General features: G+C 35.3%; 1 protein-coding gene across 1 annotated transcript; it reads right to left on the reverse strand.

Moving 5' to 3' along the window:
- Positions 1–20,653: 20,653 nt before the first annotated feature.
- On the reverse strand, positions 20,654–21,430 carry LOC114195583 (glutaredoxin-C1-like). The gene has a single exon (XM_028086105.2). It carries the CDS (start codon positions 21,336–21,338, stop codon positions 20,958–20,960), a length of 381 nt encoding a protein of 126 aa, XP_027941906.1. The 5' UTR covers positions 21,339–21,430; the 3' UTR covers positions 20,654–20,957.
- Between the last annotated feature and the right edge of the window lie 433 nt (positions 21,431–21,863).

A 21,863-nucleotide genomic window follows, 5' to 3' on the forward strand; every position in this document is an offset into this window, starting at 1 on the left:
GTGTGTTAGTGCAGTTGCAGCTAAGTTGAGCTCATAGAGGTGTGGAAATAAATTGCTTAAAGCTTCATGACACGTTAAAGATAAATCCAAGAATAAGAAATTATCAAAAGCACAAAAATCCTAGCCAAGCATTGCATGAAGACGACAAGAAAAGCTTGAAAAAGTGAAGCAGTTTGGCTAAACCAAGAGGAGAGCAACAAAAAAATTGGACCTTGTAGTTTTTTTTATCTTTATGATAGAAGATAATTTGGGAAAAATATATCTTTAGATATTTTATTTGATATTTTTAAATAATTATCTTATTTAATTATATCATAAAATATTAAAAGATAATAACTACCAAATCTTTTTAAATATGACAAGATCTTCTTGAATCTTTTTTGTTCCACAACAAACAAATATATCTTGAAGATATTGGATTATTTAGAAGATAATTTAAGGAGAATGCAAAGGGTTGATTTGAAAAATTAATACAAATACTAATTGGTGATAATTTATCATATATCTTTAATTAATTAATTAATTAATTTAATTATATTAGATATTGATATTATCAACCAATTATATTTGTCAAATAGTCTATATCTCTCCAAATATCTTTGAATACTTATCTTTATCTTTATTTTAAAAGATATTTGAGAGGTTTTAGCAACAGAAAAGCCCAGTCCAATTCCTATATAAAGAGACCAAGGGAGAAGCAGAAAAACAAGCTCGACACTTCAGAATGTAGGAACCCTTAGAGGGGGCTAATTTGTTTCTCTCTCTTTTCTCTCTCTCCATTCTTCTATTTTTATTTTGCATTCATGGAGTTCTAAACTTCTTGGGTTGATTCTATTGTAATTTCTTAATTGGATTCTGAGGTTAGATCAATTAATTTCTTTGTTCTTTTTATTATTGTTGAGGTTTCCATTCATCTATGTCTTTTATCTTTAAATCACGTAAGAAGTAATGATTTTAAATCTATATGCATGTTGGTCATATGAGTCCAAGGGTTTTTAAATTGAATTGAGACTTTACTTTGATTTTATTTAGAAACTTTCATATGATTAAATGAGTTTTTACCAATAATTGAGACTTTACTTTGGTTAAAGGTATTTACTCTAACTACAATTAATTGAGACTTTACTTTGATTAATTAAGCTTTTTATTTGGCGAGGAGATAAAAGAATAGACATGATTAGGCATAGTAAATTTGATTGAGACTGTACTTTGGTTGGATTTACTGTGGATAATCTAAAAGTTCTCACTTTTAATTGAAACTGTACTTTGGTTAAAAGTGAGAACGCCAACAAATTAATTGAGACTTTACATTGATTAATTTGTAAATCTATAACAATAATTAATTGAGCAATAATCTTTAGATAACCGATGATGAATCTATTTTGAAAAAGCAATGAAATCAATCTATTTTCTTTACTATTGTTTTTATTTCTTTTTATCTTTTAAATTTTATTTCTATCTTTGTTTGTCTTAATCCCCTATATTATTTTATTTTATTTGACTAACTCATTTGTATAGTTTTATAAGAACTAATTTGTTAAAAATCAATTTCGTGTTCGTTGGGAGACGACTTTGGGTTACTTTACCCTTTCTATTTTCTTGACTACTATCTTAGCAATACTGAAGTTGCTATAGTTTAGTAGTATTAATTTGATCGCGTCAAGAACAGCGTTATCAAATTTGTTATCAATCGCGACCTGAGGGTCAACGCCGGGTAAGTCAACGGATAACCAGGCAAAGAGGTCGGTGTTGCTGATGAGGGTAGCTGTAAGTATTTCACGCTTTTCGTGTTGAAGGCCGGTGCCCAATTTGAGGGTGCCTCAATTAGGGAGTTCCAAGGGTATGGTTTCATCGACAGGCTTGAGGCGTGCATCACGGTCTACTCTGGGGTCCAAATCATCTCAAGATAAGACTATGTTAGAGCCAGGTGGACGTTCAATGTTGTTTGTTTAAAGGATGGGTAGTTGTGGTCGTAGACTGGCCATGTAGCATTCTCGCGCGAGCCTTTGGTCGCCGTGGATGGTAAGGATGTCTCCAGATAGGGAGGGGAATTTCATGGCCAGATGAGGTGTAATACGACAGCACGTAGAGTGTTGAGGCATGGTTGGCCGAGGAGGACATTGCATGATGTAGGCGCGTCTACGACAACAAAACGGATAGAGATTGTTTTGGTTTGAGTGACATCGCGAAAGACGATGTGAAGGTCAATGTAGTTGCGAGTGGAGACCTTCTCCCCGGAGAAGTTGTATGTGGGTTCATCATAGGGAACCAAGGCAGTGGTGGGAAGTTGTAGTTTTTGGTATATCGTCCAATATAGGATGTCGACTGAAGTGCCTTGGTCGATAAGGACATTCTTGATTGCGTAGTTTTCAAGCTCGACCGTGATGATCATGGGGTCATCCTGCTAGTGATCAACGCCATGAAAGTCATCGTTTGTAAAGGTAATGAGAGGCATGCGGCGCCTATGGTGGGAGTGGGTTATGTGGTTAATGGACTAGAGTTGGCGAAGATGCTTCTTTCTAGCGGAGGAGGTGGACCCGCCACTAGCAAAGCCGCCAGAGATGGTGTTAATTGTGCCGCATAGTGGGGGATCAGTTAGGGCAACATCAGTGTGGGCATGTGGGGGTCATGGCATGTGGGTTGGTTGGGACGTCTGTCATGGCGAAAATCGCGAGAAGGGTATTGGTGGTCAGATCGTGGAGGATGTGGGTGGTCGTCTCTGCGGATGAAGCGGCGGAAATGGCCAGCACGAACCAATTCTTCAATCTTTTCTTGGAGTGCTTTGCATTCGTCTGTGGCATGGCCGTTGTTATGGTGATAGCGACAATATTTGGTCATGTCGGCGTTGGGAGGATTGGACGTTTTGCGAGGTGGTGGGATGAGGTCGGCTTGAAGAGCTCATCAAGAAGGCGGGATCTAGGAACATTCAGGGGTGCGTATCTGGTGAAGTGAGGTTGTCGGGGTTCTCTGGGTCTAGGATCAGGTCGTGAAGGTGGTTTGGGGGGCGGGGGCAGTAGAGGGTGTGTATTCGTTGCAGAACTTCATGTGGAGGGTTTGCATCTCTTCCATGCTGATGTAGTCTGCAGCGTGGAGCTTCAGTTCGTGCATGGATGCAGGTGGGTGAAGGTAGATGTTGTTAGCGAAGGGCCCGGGTTTGAGAGTGAGTGTCATACATTGCAGTATCATCTCTTGGTTAAGGTGCCACGTGCGGAGAGCGACCTTGCTGAAACGGTCGATGAAGGTCTGCAGTGTCTCGTCTTGTTCTTGTTTGACGTCAAGGAGAGAGAGGGTTGCAGTTTGATGTGGACGGTTGCCGGCGAAATGAGTAGTGAACATGTGGGAGAGGGTGTCAAAGCAGTCAATGGAGTATGGAGGTAGAGTTGTGAACCATTCGAGTGCGGGGCCTATAAGGGTGGTTGGAAAGGCTTTGTAGAAAACGACATCATGCGATGTATAGAGGGCGACGTGTGTTATGTACACTTTGAGGTGCTTGTCTGGATCAATTTGGCTTGTATAACGGTCCAGCGTGAAAGGTTCTCACTAGGCAGGGAGAGGAGTGTTGGCGATGAAATCGGTAAAAGGGCGGCGCCTGGGTGGTTGGGATGGTAACGAGTGAGATGGAATGGGATGGTGGATGAGAGTAGAAAAGGTGGAAGTAAAGTTACGAGGTGGGATGTGAGTAGTGGGAAGGGTGGAGGTAAAGTTGTGAGGTGGGATTCGGGTAGTGGGAAGGGTGGCAGTGGGGGTAGGTGTTATGGGGTGTCCTGGGAAGGTGGGGTGGAAGTGTGTATGATGGGTCGAGATGATGGGAGTCTTTTGAGTGGTGGTTGTCAACACCCAATTTCATACGGGTGAATAAATTTATTTTAAAAAAATAAAAAATAAAAAAGCATTTTAGTTAATAAAAAAAATGTGAAACAAAATTTTCTTCAAAGCTTTTCAAACTTTAATTTTAGAAAAAAAAAAGTAAAAAAAGAGAGATAAAAAAAAAGAAAAAAAAGAGATGGAAAAAAGAAAAAAAAAAGAGAAAAAAAGAAGAGCTTAATTTGTTTTTAATTATTGCACTCCTTCATGAGCCCAACAACTCAACATATTGTCTACACTTTGTTCCTAAAATAGAAATTAGTGATATGATTGTAATAATTAGAAGTAATATCTCTTCAAATGGTAAGAATCAATATTACTAATTGGGATTGATTTTGTGCTCTGATTTGTTACTGATGATGATTGATTTTGTGCTTTGATTTGCTGCGATTTGATCCCCATAATTTGTTGCTACCATGACCAATTCCTTCCTTATATTATTCATTACAATTAAGGCTGAGATTGCATTCATATTGCAAGGTGTGAGTATAAATACGCACTCTGTCAAAAAAAAAAAGAGAATTCTCTACATTTCTCTAATTCTTTCCCATCACCACTCCCACACACACCTTCTCTTTTATCTCTCTTTTAAAAAAATATTAAAGGAGGTAGAAAAAAAACAGAAGAAAACATTCTCTACACTCTCTCTTTCTCTCATTATCACCCACATAGACACCTCTCATCTTTATCTCTATTGGAAAAACAAACAAACAAACAAAATTTAGAAAAGGAAGCAAAAAAACAAAAAAAAAAGAAAAAAGGTGAGGAGATATTGAAATTGTTTTAAGGTACGTCACTCTCAATTCTTTCATCTTTTGATTTAGTTTTTTTTCAATTTTCATTCTTTTTTTTAATCATAAAAATATATATTTTCCCTTTCTTTATTGTCTGCCCGGCCGCTCGTGTCGCATGACATCTAATTTAGACTTTTGTTTTTTCTAAAAATATATACAAATGATCTAAAAATAAAATATAATTTTCTTTGTTTACTCTTTTATACCTATTTGGTTACTCACGTCGCAATGACATCCACAACTACTCTAAAATAACTTTAAAAAAATATTAAAAATTTATAAATGATTAAAATAATAAAAAATAAAAGATTAAAAAAAAAGAATTTATTTGAAGTGTCTATCCGGCCGCTCACGTCACGTGACACCAATTTTAAAATAATACTAGAATTTAAATAAAAAGGTTTTCAAAATTATATAACAAATTAAATCATTTTTCAAATAGTTTTCCAAATAGTTTTTCATAAAGAACTACGTAACCCTGATTCTCCATTCACATGGAGATACGTAGGAGCGAGGATTAATCCTCGTCGGGCCAAAAAATCAAAAAAATAGTTTTGTTGTTTTTTTTTGTACATTCTTTTATTACTAATTCTGGAAAAAATTAAATATTTTGAAAAACCACATAACTTTTGCACATTTAATTAAAGGTACCGTCTTAGGACGGACGTTGTGGGGTGCTAATACCTTCTTCACGCGTAACTGACTTCCAGACCCAAATTTTGGTTTTTCGCAGACTTTGCTTTTTTGTTATGGTTTTCCATAATTTCCTATAACAACTATGGTGGCGACTCCAAACTCTGTTTTTACAAATTTTAATTTTTGGTTCGTCGTCCCGTCACGATTTCGGTTGCGATAGTGGTGAAGGTGTGCTGGGTAGGATTGTACTGACTTTCTTCCTCACTAGGCTGGAAAGTCGGGGAATTTGTGGCTTCTGACGTTTCCTTGGCTTTTCCCTTTCGGGTGGGATCAGCCTCAATCTTCCTCCTTAGTCAGGAGTTTTCTTGTCTGAGTGCTTCCATCTCATCAGCACTGCGCTTCTTCAGATCAGCTAGCTCTTGTTGCATTTTGGCTTGGCCTTCAAGGATAGCGGCCAAGTCCGAGGTGCTACCGGCAGGTGCTACAGGACCTGCTTCAGTTTGTTTGGTGACTCCAGCTCTATTGCGGGTAGAAACCATCTTCGAGAGAGTGTGGGTTGATCCGTAAAGTATTACTTCATGCCCCACGGTGTTACTTTACCTCAATCCGCAATTTCCTTAGTAGGCTTCCTTCCGGTTGACATATGTTATCTGCTGGTGTCTCACTTTGGACCGGTTTGGACCCAAGAGGGGTTACCTGCGGAGAAGACTCTGATGCTCAAGTTAGCAAAGAATTCTCAGAAAAGTCAAATCTTGTGATTAAGGGATTAATGAATGCATACCTTTAATTGTTGGGGCCCATGCATATTTATAGATTATTAATTATGTTTGGCCACGTCATGGGCTGAGCCCTTGTTTGGACCGCAAGTGGGCCTGGGCCTAGCCCATGCCCCTTAGCTAGATTATTGTGGGCCCTAGGGGCTTTGCTAGTAATGCTTTAAGTATGTTAAGTTCTTGTTTCATTTTCTTAAGTTTGCGGCTTAGGCCGCTTACTCTTGTTCGCTCGACATATATGGTGATTATTTGCGTCCTCGGGGGTTATGTAGGCGGATTTTACGGTTATAGTCATGTTAGGCCACCTAGGTGTAGTACACCAGTCCCCCAGCCTGTGTCGGTATATCTATAGCAACAAAGGATGGGAAGTGTGAGTGTTTTTTGTTAGGCCGCCTTGGTGTAGTACAGGTTGAATATCACCTTAATTCCATGTTCTTAGGTCCTCTTTGGTATTTTTCTTATTGTTGTTGACTTTCGACGGTCCTTCCAAACCAGTTGCTCTCCTAATGGGTTATCTATAAAAGATACTCTAACATTTAAATAAGTTATTATTTTAGTTCGGTTCAATAAATACAGATATAAAAAAAAAGGTATCAACTAACTTATCTACATCTTCTATTTATAGTACTCTTAGTGGGCTTTTACATTTTGTGGGGGCTAATCATGGCAAAATGACGTGGTAACATTGCTTATGAGAGTAATCAAATGATTACGTTCTAAGGCTTGCTTTATGGCTAATCTTTCTATTGTAGAGTTTGATTAGCACTAATTAGTTCTTTTTTTTTTACGCTTACTTGATTATTTTTTGCTACATTGGTAGATGACCAGAAACCCTAGTCGTCCTTTGGGGAGTAGAGGAATAGCAATTGTCCTTAGGGAAATAGAGGAATAGCAGTTGTAACATTCCGGGTGGATATTACTAATTTTAAAGAAATAAAATAGAAAATATAAATAAAACCTTATTTAATATAATGTCTTTTCTCAAAACGCGGGAAAATTAAAACATTTATCACATTGGTAATGATCAAAAACCACAATTTATAAAGCTCGGTTACAATATCCAAGTATGGTAACATAAAGATTTACAAAATTATTCAAAACCATAAATGATAAATGAAATACATAAAAATCATAAACTCCATGAAAAGTATTTCCTAACTAGCCCCTCTCTGATGTTATGTCTCACCAGAACCATCTACAACATCATCTACATCCCTACTTGGCGATAGTTCTGGAATTTCTTCTAGAAACACATCAGCATACTCATCCACCACCGGTATGCTTCTGATATGCTCAGTTGTACTCTTCTTTTCCCCTTGAGCCATTATCATGTAACAAGTAACTCCAGCTTCTATTTCCTTCATCACCTTTTAAGCTAAGATCAACTCTAGTCCTATTGTCTATGAGAATACCACATTGCATTGTCCGCAATCAATAACGATGTGGTTGCTGGACAACCAGTCCATCCCCAATATCACGTCCAGTCCTTCCATCGGCAAGCATATGAGATTCACCTTGAATTTGCGGCCTGCCACTTCAATAGGGCATCCCACACAAATAAAATTGGTGGATACCTCGCCAGATGCTGGTGTCGCAACTATCAGCTTCCACCCCCAACTCTCGCATTAGAAGTCCGAGCCTCCTCACACATTCATTTCCTCGCCATTAATCGGAAGTGGTCTATCAATAAATTAGCCAATTTGTATGTTCGAGAGGTAGTCAGGTTGCATGATGTGCCAACTAGTATAGTATCAGAAAGAGACCCAAGATTCACATCTCGTTTTTGGCAATCTCTACAAGCAGCATTAGGGACCCAATTGAGGATGAGTTCTGCATATCATCCCCAAACGAATGGGTAGTCGGGGCGGACGATCAAGTCATTAGAGGATTTGCTACGAGCTTGTGTGTTGGATCATATGGGAGGTTGGAGTAAGATGCTTCAATTGGTAGAGTTCACGTACAACAACTATCACTCCAGTATAAGTATGGAACCATATGAGGCCTTGTATGGGCGACGACGCAAGACACCGCTATGTTGGAATCAGGATGGTTAGTCCCTAGTATTAGGTCCAGAGTTCTTGTAGTAGACTTCTGAGAAGGTCAAGGCGATTTAGGAGCGAATGAGAGCTACTTAGAGTAGACAGAAGTCATACGTAGATAAGAGGAGGTGGCCTATAGAGTTTGAGGTCGGGGATCGTGTATTCCTCAAAGTAACACCTGTTAGTTTTGAAATGGTTGAAAAGCCAAGAAGGGGGGTTGAATTGGCTAGTTAAAAATTTAGGCTATCTTTGCAAGCTAAAAACCACCTTTAATTGAATCAAATAGATCACCAAGTTAGGATGCAAACAATACTGAACTGTACACTTTCAATTGATCAATAATAGAGTTAATTGATTGATTTTACTAAACAGATTTTGTTCTAGTATAATCAACCGATTCAAATAGGAAAATAGTCGACTGAAATACTGGGAAAATTGCAGAAATGCGAATTTGAATTTTAAACCAGGAACAATGCATAAGAATGATCAAGATAGGTTTCAAATGATTATGTAAACATGCTCAATGTTGTAAATGCTATGAAAACATGCAAGAACATGAAAAAGATGATTAAAGCACAAGTTCTTTAAACTTTAAAATGAAAAAGCAAGAGAGAAAGGTTAGAGAAGAGAGGATACAACGAGATTTTTATATTGGTTCACTCAAACCTGAGCTACATCCAGTTTTTCAAAGCAACCTGAGCTTGACTTTGCACTATTTCAAAAGATTTACAAAGTATCCACCCTTACACTTCCAAAATATGCAAAAACACCACAAAAGAATCTTGAATCACACAAGAATCACACCAACACAGCAAGAACCCTCTTGCTGACCTGGAAAACCACCAGGCACACACACAAAGCTTGAGAAAGATCAAACCTCAGTGGTAGCACAGTCCATCCTACCACAAACCACTTTCTCCAAGCTTGAAACCAAGCCAAAAGCTCCAAGAATTGATCCAAGATCAATCTTCAACACCTGCAACACATATGATCACGAAGGAAAGAGTTTCCACAACTTTTCAGAACAAATTCGTGCTCTAATAATGATCAAACGACCTCTCTTTCGAAAATCACAGCTTTTATAGTCAAATTGTTAAGAAATTCAACAAGTTGATTTTCAAATCAATCGGTTGATTTCACTTGACTTAAGTGAAATCAGTCGATTAAAAACTAAATCAACTGATTGAATTTGTTGTAGTTTAAGACTACTACAGCCAACCTTTTAACCTGTTAAAAAACCATTCAACATATTAAAAGAGACATTTTAACCTGTTGAAAAACCATTCAGCATATTAAAAGACACACCTAAGACCAAAAACATCTAATTAATACTATAAGGTCTACAACATGAATTACAACTTTAAAATACACTTTCTAAATGATGTAACTACATGGAGAGCACACATTCCAGCCTTGATCACCATGGATATCATCAAATGTCCTTTCATTCATCAATGTAGGCTTCATTTCAATGGTAATGGCTTATAGATAGTTCAAAAGAGCTTCATTCAATCTTCATCAACTCTAGTCCTATTTTCTATGAGAATACCACATTGTGTTGTCCACAATCAATAACGATGTGGTTGCTGGACAACCAGTCCATCCCCAATATCACGTCTAGTCCTTCCATCGACAAGCATATGAGATTCACCTTGAATTTGCGGCTTGCCACTTCAATAGGGCATCCCACACAAACAGAATTGGTGGATACCTCGCCGGATGCTGGTGTCGCAACTATCAGCTTGCACCCCAACTCTCGCATTAGAAGTCTAAGCCTCCTCACACATTCATTGGATACGAATGAATGAGTGGCTCTGAATCAAACAATACCACCACATTGTCACCACAAAGAATACAAGTTTCCTGCACCAGATTACCTAATTAAGTCACCTCGGTGCTGGTCAAAGCATATACTCGTCATGCTGCTTTGGGCCGCTTTCCCACTGGTTTCTTTGATGGAGTTCCACTGGTTGGCTTCTTGTTAGGACATTGTCGTGCAAAATGTCCAGTCTGATCACACACATAGCACTTGCTAGTGCTACTACTGCTACCTGAGCTGCCAAAGTGTTTGGGACAATCCCTCCTCAGATGCTCCCCACCACAATTAAGACACTGCAGTTTTCTTATCGAAGTCGGTGGTCTGTTGTATGGTTTCTTCTACAGTCTGGAATCTATCGTGGACTTCTGCTGTCGTGCCACTCTGTTGGGCTCCATCTCCAACTGCTCGACTTCCTTGGCTTGCTCCACCAAGACTGGAAACTCCTTGATCTGGAATGGTACTAAGAATTGGCGCAACTCATGTTTCAGCCCACCTTCATACTTCTGGCACCTCCATTCCTCCGTGACAGTAGGCGAATAGAATATTGCCAAGAACTCAAACTTGTATGTGTATGCCTGCACAGTCAAGTTCCCTTACTAGAATGTGAGGAATTCAAGGGGGAAGATTATATCAGATGCAGTGTTCTAACATTGACTAGTGATATCTTGGAAACTATCCGAGATCAACAAAAGAATGATGTTGAGCTGTAACAGTTTGTGAGATGGTTAGGTACTAAGAAAGGGAAGGATTATCGGATGGGATCATATGGCATCCTGCGATTTCGCGATAGAGTATGTGTACTTGGGAATTGGAGGTTGAGAAAATAGATTATGTAAGAAGGACATAAAAGTCGTCTTAGCATACATCCAGGTATGACTAAGATGTATCGGGATATTGTTAGTTTTGAAATGGTTGAAAAGCCAAGAAGGGGGAGTTGAATTGGCTAGTTAAAAATTTAGGCTATCTTTGCAAGCTAAAAACCACCTTTAATTGAATCAAATAGATCACCAAGTTAGGATGCAAACAGTACTGAACTGTACACTTTCAATTGATCAAAAATAGAGTTAATTGATTGATTTTACTAAACAGATTTTGTTCTAGTATAATCAACCGATTGAAATAGGAAAACAGTCGACTGAAATACTGGGAAAATTGCAGAAATGCGAATTTGAATTTTAAACCAGGAACAATGCACAAGAATGATCAAGATAGGTTCCAAATGATTATGTAAACATGCTCAATGTTGCAGATGCCATGAAAACATGCAAGAACATGAAAGAAATGATTAAAGCACAAGTTCTTTAAACTTTAAAATGAAAATGCAAGAGAGAAAGGTTACAGAACAGAGGACACCACGAGATTTTTATACTGGCTCACTCAAACCTGAGCTACATCTAATTTGTCAAGGCAACCTTAGCTTGACTTTGCACTATTTCAAAAGATTTACAAAGTATCCACCCTTACACTTCCAAAATATGCAAAAACACCACAAAAGAATCTTGAATCACACAAGAATCACACCAACACACACACAAAGCTTGAGAAAGATCAAACCTCAGTGGTAGCACAGTCCATCCTACCACAAACCACTTTCTCCAAGCCTGAAACCAAGCCAAAAGCTCCAAGAATTGATCCAAGATCAATCTTCAACAGTTGCAACACCTATGATCACGAAGGAGAGAGTTTCCACAAGTTTCCAAAACAAAATCATGCTCTAAAATGATCAACTGACCTCTCTTTCAAAAATCACAGCTTTTATAGTCAAACTGTTATGAAATTCAACAGGTTGATTTTCAAATCAATCAGTTGATTTCACTTGACTTAAGTGAAATCAGTTGATCAAAAACTAAATCAACTGATTGAATTTGTTGTATTTTAAGACTACTGCAGCCAACCTTTTAACCTGTTGAAAAACCATTCAATAGACTAAAAGAGACATTTTAACCTGTTGAAAACTATTCAATAGATTAAAAACACATTAAAGACCAAACTACATCTAATTAATGCTTTAAGGTCTACAACATGAATTACAAGCTACAAATACAGTTTCTTAATGATGTAACAACATGGAGAGCACACGTTCCAGCCTTGATCACCATGGATATCATCAAATCTCCTTTCCTTCATCAATGTAGGCTTTATTTCAATGGTAATGGCTTCAAGATAGTTCAAAAGGGCTTCATTCAATCTTCATCAAATCTTTAAGAAGCAAACCACCATGGCTTCTCATGTCAACAGATATGAAACAGTCCTTCGGGTGGAATGGAATGAAAACTGACATCGCTGACTTTGTGGCATCTTGCTTGGTGTGTCAGAAGACGAAGATTGAACACCAAAGACCAGGGGGTACTCTTGAGCCGTTAGACATTCCGCAGTGGAAATGGGATAGTATCGCCATGGATTTCGTGACGCATTTGCCAAGGTCTATAAAGGGGTATGATTCAATCTGGGTAATAGTGGACAGGTTAACAAAGTGTGCTCATTTCCTCGCCATTAATTAGAAGTGGTCTATCAATAAATTAGCCAATTTGTATGTTCGAGAGGTAGTCAGGTTGCATGGTGTGCCAACTAGTATAGTATCAGACAGAGACCTAAGATTAACATCTCGTTTTTGGCAGTCTCTACAAGCAGCATTAGGGACCCAGTTGAGGATGAGTTCTGCATATCATCCCCAAATGAATGGGTAGTCGGGGCGGACGATCTAGTCATTAGAGGATCTGCTATGAGCTTGTGTGTTGGATCATATAGGAGGTTGGAGTAAGATGCTTCAATTGGTAGAGTTCACGTACAACAACAACTATCACTCCAGTATAAGTATGGAACCATATGAGGCCTTGTATGGGCGACGACGCAAGACACCGCTATGTTGGAATCAGGATGGTTAGTCCCTAGTATTAGGTCCAGAGTTCTTGCAGTAGACTTCTGAGAAGGTCAAGGCGATTTAGAAGCGAATGAGAGCTACTTAGAGCAGACAGAAGTCATACGTAGATAAGAGGAGGCGACCTATAGAGTTTGAGGTCGGGGATCGTGTATTCCTCAAAGTGACACCTGTTAGTTTTGAAATGGTTGAAAAGCCAAGAAGGGGGGTTGAATTGGCTAGTTAAAATTTTAGGCTATCTTTGCAAGCTAAAAACCACCTTTAATTGAATCAAATAGATCACCAAGTTAGGATGCAAACAGTACTGAACTGTACACTTTCAATTGATCACAAATAGAGTTAATTGATTGATTTTACTAAATAGATTCTGTTCTAGTATAATCAATCGATTGAAATAGGAAAACAGTCGACTGAAATACTAGGAAAATTGCAGAAATGCGAATTTGAATTTTAAACCAGGAACAATGCACAAGAATGATCAAGATAGGTTCCAAATGATTATGTAAACATGCTCAATGCTGTAAATGCTATGAAAACATGCAAGAACATGAAAAAGATGATTAAAGCACAAGTTCTTTAAACTTTAAAATGAAAAAGCAAGAGAGAAAGGTTAGAGAAGAGAGGATACCACGAGATTTTTATACTGGTTCACTCAAACCTGAGCTACATCCAGTTTGTCAAGGCAACCTGTGCTTGACTTTGCACTATTTCAAAAGATTTACAAAGTATCCACCCTTACACTTCCAAAATATGCAAAAACACCACAAAAGACTCTTGAATCACACAAGAATCACACCAACACACACACAAAGCTTGAGAAAGATCAAACCTCAGTGGTAGCACAGTCCATCCTACCACAAACCACTTTCTCCAAGCCTGAAACCAAGCCAAAAGCTCCAAGAATTGATCCAAGATCAATCTTCAACACCTGCAACACATGTGATCACGAAGGAAAGAGTTTCCACAACTTTCCAGAACAAATTTGTGCTCTAATAATGATCAAACAACCTTTCTTTCGAAAATCAAAGTTTTTATAGTCAAATTGTTATGAAATTCAACATGTTGATTTTCAAATCAATCGGTTGATTTCACTTGACTTAAGTGAATTAAGTCAATTAAAAACTAAATCAACTGATTGAATTTGTTGCAGTTTAAGACTACTGCAGCCAACCTTTTAACCTGTTAAAAAACCATTCAACAGATTAAAAGAGAAATTTTAGCTTGTTGAAAAGCCATTCAACAGATTAAAAGACACACTTAAGACCAAAAACATGTAATTAATGCTATAAGGTCTACAACATGAATTACAACTTTACTTTCTAAATGATGTAACTACATGGAGAGCACACATTCCAGCCTTGATCACCATGGATATCATCAAATCTCATTTCATTCATCAATGTAGGCTTCATTTCAATGGTAATGGCTTATAGATAGTTCAAAAGAGCTTCATTCAATCTTCATCAAATCTTCAAGAAGCAAACCACCTTGGCTTCTCATGTCAACAACACCGACGGCGGGTACTGGAAGGCTATCAAATCAAGGAAGTTAACTCTGAGGTTTGTTGGGCCCTATATTATATTGAGGAGGATCAGCGCTGCAGCTTATGAGATCGCCCTGCCACCGCACTTGGCAAATCTGCACAATGTGTTTCATGTTTCTCAGTTGAGGAAATACATAGCAGATTCATCGCATGTACTGGAATTTGATGACATTAAGATCAGAGAGGACTTGACAGTGAATATCGGACCAATGCGGATTCTCGACTCTCAAGTGAAGAAGCTGCGAGGGAAGGAGATCAGGACCGTGAAAGTGCTTTGGGATAAGGCTACTCAGGAGATGACCTGGGAGATGGAGGATCGCACGAGGCAATCCTACCCGCACTTGTTTCCTGGTAAGTCCTATTTCCGAGGACGAAAATCTTTAAAGGTGGGGGAATGTAAGACCCGAGAAAATTAAATAGTTAATTAAATAATTATTTAATAAATGCGGGTAGTAGAAGCCTTTAAGACATTTAATGCGGAATGCTATGATGTGGAAAAGTACTAGCTCAAATGGTTGAGAGTACTTGATTGTGTGAAAGGACTTGGGTTTAAGTCCTATGTATGTCATTTCTGTGTTATTTTAAATTGTGCATTATTTTATTCATATATTTGAATGTGAGTAGTGATAATGAAATCCTAAAATTATAGGAATTATCACAAATATGAATTGGTTGGTGATTGAGTTGTTGTGGGTTCAAACCTTGTTAGGAACGAAACCAAAACTTTCTTTTTGCTTAATTTTATTTTGGCATGGGAATGAAGAGGCATAGAAACCCTAGCTGCCAAGAGGAGCAGCCTAGTGGGCTGGAGACAACCAAATAATGGTTCATGATTAGCCATTAACATGAAACTTAATAGCATTTTTCATTTTAGTGTTAATTACACTTAATTAAGGTAGTAACTGAGAGAGAGAGAGAAGGCAATTGGAGGAGAAAGAGAGTGCTACATTTTCGTGTGAAGGTTAGGCAAGGGATTTTAGAGGAGTTGTACTGATTGAAGGAGAGGTGAGACTGAAAACAACGCTGACAAAGTGGAACCAAAAGTTATGAGGGTTTGGTTGGAGGATACACAAACCAAATTCGTGTTTTAGCAAGGAATCCATGTAAGGGGAGTTGTTTTAATGTGTTTCTATTGTAAATAATGTACACTACATTGTATGATCCTTATTGTATGAAAATTTTCCCTATCTGGACCATATTTCGCAAGTTTCTGGGTTTTTGCCCAGAAACCGCCTAGCGGGTATGCATATACCGCTAGGCGACACATCGTTATTAACCCAGTTTTGGGTTCTGAGGCATGAGCTGCCTGGCGGTGAGACTGAACCACCAGCAGGAAGGTGACGAAGGACAACTTCTGTACATCAGTGCACTCTATCTCTCTACAGATCTTCTCACACTCTATGAGCCAAGCATCTGCCTCATCAGGAATGGATTTGCCCGTGAACTTAGAGGGTTTGTGCCTCATGAAGTCCTCCATAGTTACTAGACGAGTGGGTGCTACCACAGCTTTGGGTTATGCTGCAATAGGTTGCATCGCATCCACCATCCGATGAACCACATGTGCGATCTCATCTACTCCAGCATTATTCCTTCTCCTTCGATTAGTCATAGCCTGAGCACGCCACATTTTCAGTTGTTCACACCAAACAGTTCCAGTTAAGACTTACACAATAAAAATTTCATAAACAAGGAACATAATAGTCTTGCAAGCGAAACACGATAAGCTCACTCCCCAAATACCCCAAAAATCATTTTGAAAACAAAGCTCTAATACCAAATGTAACATCCCGACCGAATATTACGAATTTAAATAATAAAATAAATAAAATATTAATTATGCGACATTTATTATAACATAATTTCCCAAAAACATGGGAAATTGAAAACTTTTATTAACTCCTTCTCTAAGAAAAATTTTAAAAATAAAATAAAAAATTAAACTTTTTAAATTTTTTAAAATTTTTAAAAGAATTAAAAAAAACAAAAATTGACACGTGTACACATACATTAACTATTTAAACACCACTAGAAAAAATGACCAAATTGATTAAAATTAATAAAAATTAAAACTTAATTAATCCCTTAAAAGAGAAGATGACCAAATTAGGATGAAAATAAAGATTTAAACCTTAATATGGACATATTAAATATCTCCGGAGTTTTCAATAACTTAACCTTTTTATTATAATTAGCAAAAACACAAGCATTGTCGAGCCTGTGTTTTTGCATTTTTTAAATAAATTTGAGTTAAGATGAATAAAAAATATATAATTAATTTTTAAAATAGTTACTAAATATAAAATTAGAAAATAAAAAATATAGACAAAAGATATTTTTAAAATAATGATAGAAGAAGTTTTTAAAATAACGGTTAAAATTAAACTATTTATAAAATAATAATTAATTTTTAAAATAAAAATTAAAGATAAAATTGAAATAACGAGACGTGGACATAATAAAATATCTGATTAATTATACTGTTATAGATTATAACAAAAACATAAATGATTAAAACTGACAATACTATTAATTTTTGTTCAGTTAAATCAATTAATGTAAGTTTATGAATATTTCATAAATATTCCTGAAAGCATTAAACATTTTCAAATGATTATATATATATATATATATATATATATATATATATATATATATATATATATATATATATATATATATATATATATTATTAAATATTACACCAAAAATAGTTACGTGTGTTACAGTTAAAATATAATGTTAAAAAAATTAATCATCTAATGCTTAAAAATCTTATATATTATCACAAGAAAACAATTAGTTTGTATTATTATAAAACTCTTGAATAAAGTAAAATTAAAAGAATATGATTACAAAAATGATTTTAATTTATGTAAAATTCTGATTGTAGAACATAAAATGAAAACATAAAAATAATAAATAAATTTTAAAATATAATTAGATAGATTTCCTTTTAAAGTGTTCTAGAGATGTTGAATTAAGTAATTAATTGCTTTTCCATGAAGACAGTGGGTACACTTAATTCATATATAACATTTCCTTTCAGTAAAATAGAAAAACCTTTATACTAACCAGAAAAAAAAGCCTCAAATATTATATTCATAGATAACAAAAAAGAAGCAAAGAAGAGAAGAAGAATGTATGTATGTATCAAGAAAAAAGCCAAAAAAAAAAAAAAAAAAAAACAAATGAGAGGGGTGTGAGGATTGAATATTTCTAAAGAGTTGGGTGTAGTTAACAATTTGAGGGTGCCCTTAATATTCCTAAGACAAATTTAAGTAGTTAGAATCCAACTGAATGGGCTATCGTATGATTTCTTCTAAATCTTAGCATGAAATATTTCAGATACAAATTTGGGCTATTGCTAATTGTACTTCTCCTATTTACCAATGCACCAGCCTTTTGTTTTTTCTTCCCAAATTACCCTTAAAAAGGATTTTCTCACACTGTAATAGCAAATTTATCACAATTTTTTGATAATTTTTGCTTTAGGTAAATCTAAACAATTTTTTTGAAGACTCTTCAAGAAAATATTAGGGTATAATATTTTTATTTTGAGTAAGGAGTTAATTGATATTAACCTGTTAATGTAATTTCCATATGAAGAGAACGGATAGCATTTGGATGATAACAAAGAATGAACTTTAAGAAAATTGTATTGTTTTGACAAAAATTAAACAGGACTATATCTTAGTTTAGTTTACGGGAATTAAGTTGCATTTATTAAATAATTTTTTTCAAATTGAATTATAATTTATCATATTAAAAAATATTTTAAAATATTTATTATTGGATTTAAAATATGTAATGTATTTTATCCCTTAACTTTCAGTAAAAAATTAAATTAGTCTTTCTTTGAAATTTTGGACCAATTTAGTCATCTTTAGAAATACATGAATTTAGTTATTTTAAACAAATTTTGTTAAGTTTATTTGATGTTTCAAACGCGTTTAAAAATAACATTTGAGTTGTTTATACCGTATATAACACATTTTTTTACTTCGATGTTAATTGAGAAACATATTTCAAGCCTCAAATAAACTTAATGAAACTTAACTAAAAGGACTAAATACACATATTTCTAAAGCCAAGAGATTAAATTGGATCAATGTTTCAAATATAAACTAATTCTAATTTTTAATAATAAAAAACATATTTAACTTATGGAGAATGCTAACCAGTGCCCTTAGGGCATTGGTTAAGGAATCATTAATATGCATTGGTACTATAATTTTTACATTGAAAACTGAAATAATTAAATACATTAATTAAAATAGTATAAATGCATATTACATTTTTTTAAAGACAAAAATATCCTTTTAATTTTTAGACAATATGTTTTTGATACAATTGGGACTTTGGAATTTTTAAAGTCTCTACTCAAAATTGATACTTTAATTGTTTTTTTTATAATTTTAGATGTTCAACACTATTTTTTTTTCCTGATTTTTTTGTTAATTTCAACTTTTTTATGTTTAATTATATTTAAACATTAAAATACATTTATTTTATTATTTTATTATTTTTATTAATAAATATTAAATAAAATATTAAATACATATGTATATCACTTATGGATATTTTTGTCCTTTAATTAAAATAAAATTGCATTAAGAGTTGTTAGGTCCGATTTTAATTAATATCACACTTAACTATGTACTTTTGTAAAATTTCGTATATATTAACTATCCTTAACCAGTGCTCTTAGGGCACTAGTTAGCAAGACCTTTAACTTATAATTAAAATAAGGCTTAATTACTCGGATCATACTCATTTTGGTTCGAAAATTTCAAAAGGGTACTCACTTTGAACTTTGTCATCAATTTAGTACCCTCCGTTAAGTCTTCACAAACAGAGTTAACTACCTTGCCATGTGTCAGCCTCTGGATTTTTTAATTTTTTTAATTTTTTTTAATTTTTTTTGAATTTTTTTTTTGAATTTTTTTTAAAAATTTTTTTTTGCCACATGTCAAATCATTGACAAGTGTCATTGTCTTCATTTCAACTTAGTCCCCACATGTGTCTATTTGTTTCAATTTAGTACCCATATATATTTATTGGTTTCAATTTAGTACCCAATTTATTTGTTTGAATTTTATTCAAATATTTTTTTAAAAAAAAATTCAAAAAAAAAGTAAAAATTTAAAAAAATTAAAAAAAAATTAAAAAAAAATTAAAAAAATTAAAAAATCCAGAGGCTGACACGTGACAAGGTAGTTAACGTCGTTTGTGAAAACTTAACGGAGGGTACTAAATGGGTACCATTTTAAAATTTTCGAATCAAAATAAGTATGATCCAAATAATTAAACCTTAAAATAATTCGTACTAGTCCGCTTTGATTATATTCATCTAAATTATAATGTAATTTAAATCAATAACATAAATAAATACAATTCATTTTCGACTTGTTTTTTTTTTTAATTTAGAATTTATTTTATCTTCTAATTTTAAGTCGATTTCATTCTACAACTTTCATTTGATGACACAGTTATAATTTTCGCAAGTCAAAAGGAATTTTAGATAGCAATGTTCTATAAAATAGATAAACATGTATTTCATCCTCTTAATTTTAAAATTCAATTCTAACTTTTGATTCCTTTATCTTTCTAATAAGAAAATGCATAAACCTTTATCTGAAAAATGGATAGTTTTTAAAAGTAACTTAGATTCAACTTCAAAATATTTAAACAAACTAAAAACATATATCTTTATAAAATTAAATAAATAGATGAGTATATGACAGACTGGTTAGAGAAGATGGGTAACCGGTACACATGACAAACATTTAAATTTTTTAAGATAAAAAATCATTTATCATTTAAAAAAATACATGTTTCAAGTGACTTTTACTTTTATTTTCATTTTTAACTATAAAAACTATAAATTAAGTGCATCATAATTCTAATATTTTTTTTGTATTCGTGAAAAAAAATAATAAAAAATAATATGAAATGAATGTTAGAATTTTTGGTTATGAAAATATCATTACTTTTTGTAAAAAAGTATTAAAAACATTTTCCTCCCTACCCTCCTCACTCCTCCGTTGTAAACGGTCAAAATCAATTGGAAAACGAGAGAGATAGCGACAACAACGTTGTACACACTCGATGTCGTTTTTTCATCTTCACAACTCATCACTGTTCTCTTCTCTTCTCTTCTCTTCTCTCCATATCAAAAGAAACTTCCCCTTTGATGCGCCCCCATTTACCAACACAGTAAAAGGACCACACTAGGGACAAAGCAAAACACAGACGGTCGAAAGCCCAAGAAACAGATTAAACAATGAATAAACAGAAACAAAAACAGTAAAACTAACCCATCTTTTTTCCATTATGCTGCCTTTTATCTTTACAAAGCTCAACACAAACAAACCACAACAAACCCAAATACCACCCAACAAACCAAAAATCATAAACAAAACATTAAACTCCGAGAAAAGTAGAACGATTGATTAACATGTCAGTAAGAAGGTGGAAGCAGAAGTGTATCCAAAATGGAACGGAAGAAGGGACTCTCACAAAAGACCACTTCATGCCCTTCCTATGATGATGATAACAATATAAAACTGTGTGATAGAACTTCTTTTTTTTTTTTATATTTTGACAGACAACTAGAGCCAGAGAGCACCGGCTTCTTTGAGAAGAGGGACAAGGGTGCCATTGATGTGGCAAGCCATGACTCTGTCCATGGTTCCGACAAGCTTGCCGCCAATGAAGACGACAGGAACAACAGAGGGAGAACCTAGTAACCTCATCAAGGCTCGTTCCAGGTCCTTGCCTCTGGGATCCTCGTCCAACTCATGCACGGTTGGGTTCACCCCCATGCCGCAGAAGAGCCTCTTGATGGCGTGACACATGCAGCACGTGCTCACACTGAATATCACCACCGCATTCTCCGACGCCAGCCTCTCTATGCGTTCTAATGGATCTCCGACCACCGCGTTCCTTGGTGTCACATAGCTCCCCCACGAAGTAGCTGCTTGATAGTGCATTTTTCAAGAGAAAAAAAGAGAGTTTCTGAGGCACAGGCACAGGCACAGAGAATGAATGAATGAAGTGAGTTTGGTAACTTGGTTTGGTGTTTGTGTTTGAGTGGAGATATTTATAGAGGTGAAGAAGTAACAGTGGGTAATGGGGTTGTGCTTTTTTACCTGAATATTATTATAATATGGAAAGTTGGTCTCACTCTCATCACTAGTCGTCACCTTATGCCATGTAAGAGAGAGACAGAAAGAGGAGAGAGAATTTTGTGTGATTATAGTAAGTAAGTACTTATGATTAATGGAAATTTCTATTTTTCTGCTTTAGAGTGTCACAGTCAATAATGAGGTTTATTTGCTTAAGGCAATTCTTCCCAGTGATGATTATGTTAGGAGAAAAGGTTTTTGTGAATAATTGTCTTTGCTTCAGAGTTAGGGAGACAGTAGCATAGGTTAATAAAATGGTATAAGAAAACATCCTAAATGTTTCTTAAGATGTGTTCATTCTTAATGATACAGTCTATACCATTTTTACAC

The sequence above is a fragment of the Vigna unguiculata genome, chromosome 1, assembly GCF_037176805.1.
Source record: "Vigna unguiculata cultivar grain cowpea cultivar isolate G323 ecotype 2 chromosome 1, ASM3717680v1, whole genome shotgun sequence".
Classification (NCBI taxonomy): Eukaryota; Viridiplantae; Streptophyta; class Magnoliopsida; order Fabales; family Fabaceae; genus Vigna; species Vigna unguiculata.

Bases quoted from the DNA above. Each gene is read 5' to 3' on its own strand.
- LOC114195583 (XM_028086105.2), bottom strand. From the start codon at position 21,338: ATGCACTATCAAGCAGCTACTTCGTGGGGGAGCTATGTGACACCAAGG.